Source organism: Rhinopithecus bieti, unplaced genomic scaffold (assembly GCF_001698545.2).
Source record: "Rhinopithecus bieti isolate Rb0 unplaced genomic scaffold, ASM169854v2 scaffold_12573, whole genome shotgun sequence".
Taxonomy (NCBI): Eukaryota; Metazoa; Chordata; class Mammalia; order Primates; family Cercopithecidae; genus Rhinopithecus; species Rhinopithecus bieti.
Genome location: NW_016807321.1, coordinates 1,760,576 through 1,770,303, shown reverse-complemented (window position 1 = coordinate 1,770,303; position 9,728 = coordinate 1,760,576). Strand labels below are relative to the sequence as shown.

General features: G+C 53.2%; 1 protein-coding gene across 3 annotated transcripts in view; it reads left to right on the top strand.

Annotated features, from left to right (window-relative positions):
• The window catches only part of GMEB2 (glucocorticoid modulatory element binding protein 2), a 29,048-nt gene that overhangs the window by 17,084 nt on the left and 2,236 nt on the right, over positions 1-9,728 (top strand). For 2 of the 3 annotated variants that reach the window (XM_017881248.1, XM_017881249.1), the window contains 3 exons: positions 947-1,074; positions 5,726-5,829; positions 7,864-8,021. In XM_017881248.1, the coding sequence (XP_017736737.1) occupies positions 947-1,074; positions 5,726-5,829; positions 7,864-8,021 (390 nt within the window). The remainder of the gene's footprint in view (positions 1-946; positions 1,075-5,725; positions 5,830-7,863; positions 8,022-9,728) is intronic. The other variant, XM_017881250.1, reaches the window with a different exon arrangement.

Here is a 9,728-nt window from a genome sequence, read left to right as displayed (position 1 = left end):
TTTTTTTTTTTTTGAGATGGAGTCTCACTCTGTCGCCCAGGCTAGAGTGTGATGGCATGATCTCAGCTCACTGCAACCTCTGTCCTGCAGGTTCAAGCTCTTCTCCTGCCTCAGCCTCCCAAGTAATTGAGATTACAAGCACGTACCACCATGCCCAGTTAATTTTGTGTTTTAGTAGAGATGGGGTTTTGCCATGTTGGCCAGGCTGGTGTAAAACTTCTGACCTCAGGTGATTCACCCACCTGGGCCTCCCAAAGTGCTGGGATTACAGGTGTGAGCCACCTCGCCTGGCCCAGTAAAATTCTTTCTTTTTTGAGATGGAGTCTTGCTCTGTCGCGCAGGCTGGAGTGCAGTGGCGCGATCTCAGCTCACTGCAAGCTCCACCTCCCGGGTTCACGCCATTCTCCTGCCTCAGCCTCCCGAGTAGCTGGGACTATAGGCACCCAGCTACTTTTTTGTATTTTTTTTTTTTTGGTAGAGATGGGGTTTCACCATGTTGGCCAGGATGGTCTCAATCTCTTGACTTCATAATCTGCCCGCCTTGGCCTCCCAAAGTGCTGGGATTACAAAAATTCTTTGTAACACTCTTAATATTTTTCTTTTGCCTGAGATTAAAGGCCCTAGAACCTTTAAAACCTTAGGTTTCCCTAGAATTGTTTCAGTTAAAGTTTGATTTTGTTTTCCTAAGTGGCTCTTCAGTTGAACCATAGTTTAATGGGTTCTGTGAACGTAACGATATTTAAATCTGCTCAGTGAGTTTAACCCTGAAACTCTAACGGCACTGATGGGCATGCCCTCCCCACCTTGGCTGTATCTCAGGCCTTCCTGGATTTTAATTTTGGGTGTCCAGGTTGGCAGCTATTTTCTGCATTTTCAGGAAATGCTTTGAAGAGGTTGTAACTGATTTTCTGCTTTTACCCTTCCCTGTCAATGTGCCTGTGAGAAGTGAAGATGGCTGAAGAGGGGGAGAACCTGGAGGCTGAGATTGTGTACCCCATCACCTGTGGGGACAGCAGAGCCAACCTCATCTGGAGGAAGTTTGTGTGTCCCGGCATCAATGTGAAATGTGTTCAGGTGAGCACAGGCTGCATTCAGGGCCCAGGAGAGAGGCCTCATGGCGTCTGTGACTGCTCTGGGGGTGCAGCTGTGCCGAGTGTATCCTGAGGTAGGGGCTCCAGGGCTAGGGAGAGTGGAGGAGGCGCAGGAAGAACCTTCAGGAAGAGGAATGCGCTGTGGCCACAGTGTGCTGCAGAAGCAGGGAGGCTGGCAGGCCCTCTCGCCGTGTGGAGGAGGCTGCTGCTCCTGGACAAGGAGCTTTACCCAGCAGATCCAGTGAGAGCTGCTCCAAAAAGGCTGCCTCCTTGGTAAGGAGCAGGATGAGTGGGAAAAGTCTTCTCTTTCTGACGACATTGCTAGGTCCGGTACCCAGGCTCACCTGTGCTGGAACAGCGGCAAATGCCAGTGAAGACATTTCCATGAAGCATCTTACAGATGCTGCCTCACACTGGCTGAGAAAGAGGAAGTGCTGAGGCCTGGGGACCTCATGGTGACAGAATTGAGAGGCCGATGGGGTGCCGTGCCCAGCTTTTGCCCTGAGAGCCTTGGCCTGAGCTTGGTTTTCCCAGCCTCGCAGGGCTGGAGATCAGAAGATAAAGCCCAGGCCTCCTCTAGGTGTGTGTGCTGGGTGGGGGGTGGGGACTGTCCCTCCAAAGCTGGCACCTCCAGGGGTGAGTCCACCACGTACTCCCATACCTCCTGTCCCTGGCACAGGGAAGGGGACACCCCCTTGAGGATTCCTAGGTGGTCTGGATGGTCTGAAAGCCTCAAGCTGAGAGTTTAGTTATCAATGGCTCCCAGCTGGCAGTTCCCCCAGGAATCTGGCAGAAGCAAACAAAAAATACTTTTTGGAAGAATTCACCTTTATCTCAGGTTTCAAGTAATTTCCGCAGAACCCTGGACACACAAGAAGCAAGTGCTCCTGGAGCATGTACAGAAGCCGCAGGCAGCAGTCAGCCCTGCAACAGCCTCGGCTGTTGGGATTTTAAGCCTTAGAAGATAAAATCGTTATATTTAATAATTTATTTTAAGAAATAAAAGAGGCCGGGCACCATGGCTTAACACCTGCAGTCCTAACACTTTGGGAGGCCGAGGGAGGAGGATTGCTTGAGCCCAGGAGTTCAAGAGCAGCACAGCCTGGGTAACATACTGAGACCCCAGTTTCTTCTTCAAAAAAAAGAAAGAGAGTGTGAGCAGAAACACGACTAGAGATAGGATTGAAATTCAACACTTAGTGGATAGGTCTTTAGCAGATTAGCCATAGCTGAAGAGAGAATTATTCAGGAAGCACGAGAGTCGAACACATCTATTTGAGTCTGGAAGGAGAAGAGAGAGACTGAGAACTTTCATGACTGAGGAAAGAGTGGTCCACAGTGCAAGGCCCTGACAGGCCCCAGCCTGGATGAAGACCCCGCTGCCTGTGTCTAGGGCGGCTTTTAGCTCAAAATAAACAGTGATAGTCATGGGCCATCACTCAAGTAAATAAAACCTGTGAGTCTATACCTGTCACCATGTATTTCATGTTATTCATTTATGTTAAATAAATGCATAGAGAGAAGTAAAGCATGGGAGGAATGATGGGGTCAGAGTCATGAGCAGGTGCTTAGACTGGCTTCAGAGCATCCCTGCAAACCATGCAGCCATTACAGACGTAAGTCATAGCTGTGGTGGGAAAGCTGGCAGGTGCCTCCTTAACCCCGCGATCCATCTTCACATCATCAGGCTCGGGACAGACCTCCCCCTTGAGCCTCCTGATGTAGTGAGCAGGAGTTCTGTGGTGTTCTTCCAACAGTTCATGGCCTGACTCTACTCATGAGAAAACAGCAGATACACACGGAGAGACAGCCTACGGAATGCCTGACCCACAAGCTCCAAAAGTGTCAAGGTGAAGAAAAATACAGACAGGCTGAGAAGCTGCTGCATCTTTTTTTTTTTTTCGAGACGGAGTCTTCCTCTGTCACCCAGACTGGAATGCAATGGCGCGATCTCGGCTCACCGCAACCTCCGCTTCCTGGGTTCAAGTGATTGTCATGCCTCAGCCTCCTGAGTAGCAGGGGCTACAGGCACCCACCACCACGCCCAGCTAATTTTTGTATTTTTAGTAGAGATGGAGTTTCATCATGTTGGCCAGGCTGACCCCGAACTCCTGACCTCAGGTGACCTGCCCACCTCGGCCTCCCAGAGTGCTGGGATGACAGGCGTGAGCCACTGTGCCCCGCCTGCTGCTGTCCTAATGGGGACAAAAGCTGAAGAGCGGGGCAGCTGCATGCACCACAGTCTTGGGCTGGATCCTGCATCAGAAAAAAATGCAGGCTGGCCATGGTGACTCACACCTGTAATCCCAGAACTCTGGGAGGCTGAGGTGGGTGAATCACCTGAGGTCAGGAGTTCGAGACCAGCCCAGCCAACATGGTGAAACCCCATCTCTACAAAAAATACAAAAAAATTGGCCAGGCATGATGGCACATGCCTGTACTCCCAGCTACTTGGGAGGCCAAGGCAAGAGAATCGCTTGAACCCGGGTGGCGGGGGTTGCAGAGAGCCCAAGATTGCACCACTGTACTCCAGCCTGGGTGACAGGGTGAGACTGTCTCAAAAAAAAAAATTTTTTTTGCAATAGTGGCTATCCCTGGGACAGTTCGTGAATTTGAATGTGGACAATGGATTAGAGAATAATATGTGAATGACAATTTCCTGATGCGAGTCGTTCTGTGGCTGCACAAGAGATCCTTGTTCTTAGGAAATATACGCAGGTATTGAGGGCCCAGGGACCTGAAGTCTCTGCCTCCCCCGCAGTAGCCGCACACGCACAGGCCTAGGTGGGGCAGACGGGAGCAGGCGGTGAGTCCGGGAACGCGCATGTGAGAGCTCCTTGGACCATGCTGGCAATTACCCTGTGAGTTTGAAATTGTATCAGAATTAGAAGTTGGGAACACGGAAGAAGTGTACCGTAGGTGACATCATAATGAAATTCCGGAATGGCAGGGACAGAGAAGATCCTCAGTCTAGCCAAGAGGAGAGACGGATCGCTCAGGAGCGAGAATCCTGCCGGCCATGAGCTGAAATCTGCGCAGGAGCAGAGGTGGCGGCACCAGCGCCTAACTGCAGAGAGCGACGACACCGTGAGGTCGTCTTTAGAATTATGCTAGAAGAAAGACGTTTTCAGAAAAAGACATGAGTTTGCCACCAGCATTCTGAATATGCATTTCAGGCGGAGACAAGAGGCCTCCAGATGGAAGTGTTGTGGTGTGAGAAGGTGTGAAGAGTCAGGGGAAAACGTGGGTAATCCGACCAGTCCTCTGTGTTCAGCCCTAGGAGGACCCGAGAGATGAGAGCAGGGCCACATGGCTGTGGTCTGGAGGGTCAGAAGCGGGCCATGGTAGCCCGGGAGGGTCAGGAGCGGGCCGTGGTAGCTCGGGAGGGTCAGGAGCGGGCCGTGTTAACTGGGCCCTGGCAGCTCTGGTAAGCGTGACATGGTCGAGAGCTCAGGAGAGTATAGCATATAGCTTCCTAGCTGGGAGAGGAAAACCTGGGGTGAGAAGACTAACAAAGGTGAAGGCAAGAAAGCAAAGAGGCAGGCCTAGGAGGGCGGGGCGTGAGGCTGGCTGAGCCCAGAACTCTAGGTCGGATCAGGCCCGTTGGGTACAGTTGAGTTTCCTAGGTGTGAGCCACGTTGGGTAGAGGTGATGACCGGAAGCAGCCTCAGTCACAGCCAGTGCAGGTTTCCTGCCAGGCTCCAACAGTGGCCAGAGAGCCTTTTGGATTCCATGTGCTGGGCTTCTGTCGGATCTCCCTGATCAACTGCATGAGGGAGAGCCAGAGACTGGCTGGGCTCAGCGTTCCCATCTCTGGCACGGGGGTCATGAGAGGGTGGGCTCAGGGATTGGGAGCATCGCTTCCTTCAGCAAGCTAGACCTGGGCACGGCCCAGGGGTAGAGGCGGCCCCTGGACCCGGCCTCCTGGGTCCAGCTGCTGAGACCTCGTGACTCCTCCATCCCCAGCCTGCTTGTTTCCTAAGTAAATGCAGTTTTATTTCCACTTTTTGGTTTCAATAATTGCTTGTGTAACAAGATTGAACAGGATATTTTACTTTCTCAGGTTTTCTGAGCTCCCACATGGGTGAAATTAGCAAGCAGGAGGGTTCCCCTGGCTTAGAAACGTGTGTGTGTATGTGTGTGTGTGCGTGTGTGTGTCAGAGAGCAGGTGCCGGCGCTTGCTGCGCGGGGCAAGGTGGTGTCAGGAGGGGCCTGAGGAAGGCAGCATTCACAGCTCCACTCATGTGCTGGCATCTGTTGCCATCTGCGATGTAACATATGCAATAATGTGTATTTATAAGATGCATTGCACAGAAGCAGTTTGCTTAGTCTGCCTGGAGGAAGAGAAGGCCACACACCTACCTGGTGTAGTCAACTCAGCCGTGTCTAGCCCCGGCACACAGCAGCTTGGTCCCCTCAGGGCTGGAGGAGACGGCCGCTTCCCACTGCAGCCACCGTGCCTGTGGGTCATGTCCTTATTTTACCTGAATGCTCTGTAGGAGACCTGCACTGGTCAGCGCCATGCCATGGTGCTCTTCCTGACTTGTGCCCCTGACTCAGGGTCGGGTAGGAGATGGGTACAGCCTATGTGGTGTCCCGGCCAAACTTGACCCACGTGGCTGTGTCCCCCACAGTACGACGAGCATGTGATCAGCCCGAAGGAATTTGTGCACCTGGCCGGGAAGTCTACCCTGAAGGACTGGAAGAGAGCCATCCGCATGAACGGCATCATGCTCAGGTGGGCGCTAGCACCAGGGTCAGCCTCCCTGGTGGAAGGGGCCCTGGCAACTCTTGCTTTCTTATGGAGTTTTGGGATTTTGAAGATGAGGCGTGTTTTAGATGTGGTGAGTGCTGACAACCTCCTGGGTGACTGCACCTGCTCACACCCAAAACACTAACCCATCTCCCACACCCCTGCCAACAGGGACACTATCAGATTTTTAGAATTGTTTTGTCAGTTATTTTAATATCCACCAATTCTTTACCTGAAGGCACTTGTGGCTATTTCACTGTTGTAAAATAGAGGGTTGGCTGGGCATGGTGGCTCACACCTGTAATCCCAACACTTTAGGAGGCTGAGGCAGGAGGATCACTTGATGCCAGGAGTTTGAGACCAGCCTGGGCAAAATATTGAGACCTCATCTCTACTAAAAATAAAAATGTATCTGGATTTGGTGGCATATGCCTGTGGTCCCAGCTACTCAAGAGGCTAAGGTAGAAGGATCACTTCAGCCTAGAAATCTAGGCTGCAGTGAGCTGTGATTGTGCCATTGCAATCCAGCTTGGGTTACAGAGTGAGACTGTCTCAAAAAGAAAAAACAAGAATAAAAGGGAAAAGAAAAGGGTCTGTTTCAATTATGCATTCTGAAAAATAAAAAAAAGGTATAATCTGGTATTTGTGCATCAGATTTTGGCCTTTTATGTTATTCTTTATTTCTGTCCTTCCTATCACTTTTTTTTTTTTTGAGACGGAGTCTTGCTGTGTTGCCCAGGCTGGAGTGCAGTGGCATGATCTTGGCTCACTGCAAACTCTGCTTCCTGGGTTCAGGCGATTCTCTTCCTCAGCCTCCCCAGTAGCTGGGTTTACAGGTGCCCGCCACCACGCCCAGCTAGTTTTTGTATTTTTAGTAGAGACGGGATTTCGCCATATTTGCCAGGCTGGTCTCGAACACCGGACCTCAGGAGATCCACCTGCCTCAGCCCTCCACAGTGCTGGGATTCCAGGCGTGAGCCCCAGCGCCCGGAGGAGATCCACCCGCCTCAGCCTCCCACAGTGCTGGGATTGCAGGCATGAGCCGCCGCGCCCGGCCTCCACTTTATCTGTGAATCATAAGCCGCAGTCTCGGTCTTTGTGGGCCTGGCCTCTACCTTGCTTCCCAAGGAGGGCCCCTGCTTTGTGCTGGAGTCAGAGTTTGAGGCCTCACGAGTGACTGGCCCTGGGTCCTTTCCCATGGCTCAGGTCCTGTTCAGCTGAGCTGGCCTCTAATTTTTCTGGAACGTGGCTGGTGGCACAGCTGTGGGGACCACCGGCCAGGTAGGCAAGTCCTGAGCTGACCACAGAAGCATCAGCCTGTGTGTGCCTGAGGTCAGTGCTGCCCAAAGATTGAATGTGGCCGGAGCCTCTGATCCTTGTTTCACGGGTCGAGGCAGGCTCATTGAGACACACAGAACTGAGACCCTGGACCTCCGGAGAGGTGGAAGAGAGGGCCCTGGGAGGGTGGGTCTTGGCAGTTTGGGCCATGGGAAGCCTTCCTGGTAAAGATGAGGATGAGTGGCAGCCATGGCTGTTGGTGCTCTCCTGCGCCCTCATCACTCTGCTTTGCTGTCTCTGTGCCTTTAGAAGGAGGAAGGCTTCTCCTGGAATTGATTTCCCACCTTCCTCTGCTTCAGAATGAGTCATGCATGATGCAGGGGGGCCAGGCCAACCTTTGTTAGCTGTGGGTCACTCCCTTAGGACTTGGGTAGTGGAACATCCCAGAAAGGCCCAGCCCCACAGATTCTGATGGGCACCTCCAGGATACCCGCTGGCCAGCGCGCACCTCCTTCCTGGGGATAGTGCCGTGGTGTGGGGCTGGGCCGGCTGCTTCCTCAGCAGCAGGGTCCTGCACGCCGAGTTTGCGCTGAGGGAAGCAGAGCCCACCCTCCTCTGTGGAGCTGCCAGCGCCTCAGCCAGGACTGCCCCACACAGGTGGATGGCCCAGATCAGGGTGGGCGGGCAGGTGCCTTAGGCTCTGGGGCTGACCTGGACGCTCCGTGCCACCCTCTGCCATAGGAAGATCATGGACTCCGGGGAACTGGACTTCTACCAGCATGACAAGGTCTGCTCCAACACCTGCCGCAGCACGAAGATCGACCTCTCAGGAGCCCGCGTGTCCCTGAGCAGTCCCACGTCAGCCGAGTACATTCCCCTCACGCCCGCTGCAGCCGACGGTAGGTGCACAGGCTGCTCATCCTGACCCAGCCACACCCTGGCCATGGCCACAGAGGGTGACGTGCCCCTGGGTGGCCTCCCTGGCCCCAGGCGTTGGCTCAGGCCAGGGCTGCTGGTCTCCTGCCTCCAGCCTGAGTGTCTGGGATCAGCCTCCTCCTTCCTCACAGAGGAGAGCTGGCAGAATTGCTGCTTTCATTGACAAGGAAGATGGAAGCACTTTTCTTTCTAAGCCATTTTCATTGTAATACAATAACTCACACGCGGGGAAGGGTATAGCGAGTAACAGAGAGGGCCTGGGCGCCCACCGGCCGCCTCCTTCCCACCCCCACGGCCCAGCCCCAAATCTGGATCCGCTTTCCTCCCGACCTGGCGGTTTATGGAGCTGCACGCCTGCTCTCCGGCCTTCCGTGCTGGTTCCTTGCTGCAGGCATTCCCGCCACTTGGGTTTTTGGATGACGGTTTAGGTATTCTTCCACGTTGTTGTCTGTAGCTCTAAATTGTGGAAAGGTTATTCCCTAGAATTCTTTCCAGCTTTATGAATAGAGAAATTTTTCTTAAAACTAAAGTTAGGCCAGGCGCGGTGGCTCACGCCTGTAATCCCAGCACTTTGGGAGGCCGAGGCGGGCGGATCACTTGAGGCCAGGAGTTCGAGACCAGCCTGGCCAACGGGGTGAAACGCAGTCTCTATTAAAAGTACAAAAGTTAGCTGGGTGTGGTGGCGCGTGCCTGTAGTCTCAGCTACTCGGGAGGCTGAGGCAGGAGAATCGTTTGAACCCAGGAGGCGGAGGTTGCAGTGAGCCGAGATCACGCCACTGCCCTCCAGCCTGGACAGTAGTAAGGCCTCACCCTTCTCCTCGGCCCCCTTCCACGTCCTGCCGGGGCAGCCTGGCAGGTTCAGTGCTGAGTCCTGAGAAGCCCAGGACACTTGGGCTGCTGTGGTCGGAGGGGCCGGGTAGAGCCCAGCCTCCTGTCTGTCCTCCTCGGGGCCTCCACCATGTTAGTGTTGGCCCTGTCTGACCGCCTGGTAGGAAAGGGACTGGGCCTTCCACGCCCTGTAGTCAGTGCTGCACAGCTAGGCTGAGGCTCAGCTCTTCTGAAGATGATTTGGGTTCTTTAACCTGAAGTCTCTGAGAACCATTGACTTGGCTACTGTGCAGTTAGTAAAAGATAGTGTATCAGCCCAAACTAGGAGAGAGACTCATTCACGCCCCAAATAATTCCAGAGTTAGTAAAAGATGGTATATCAGCCCAAACTAGGAGAAAGACTCATTCACGCCCCAAATAATTCCGGATGTATGAGTAATACTTACCACTGCTACGTCTTTGATGAATGTGGAAAAGGCCAGCATTACCAAAACGTTAAACTGCTTCCAGGTTTTTTGTTTTTGTTTTTGTTTTTTGAGATGGAGTCTCGCTGTGTTGCCCAGGCTGGAGTGCAGTGGCACATTCTCGGCTCACTGCAACCTCCACCTTCCGGGTTCTAGTGATTCTCCTGCCTCAGCCTCCCAAGTGACTGGGATTACAGGCGCATGCTGCCACGCACAAACTTTTTGTATTTTAGTAGAGATGGGGTTTCACTGTGTTGCCCAGGCTGTTCTTGATCTCCTGACCTCGTGATCCACCCGCCTCAGCCTCCCAAAGTGCGTGGATTACAGGCGTGAGCCACCGCGCGCAGCCCTGGGTTTTTTTTTTTTTTTTTTTTTTTT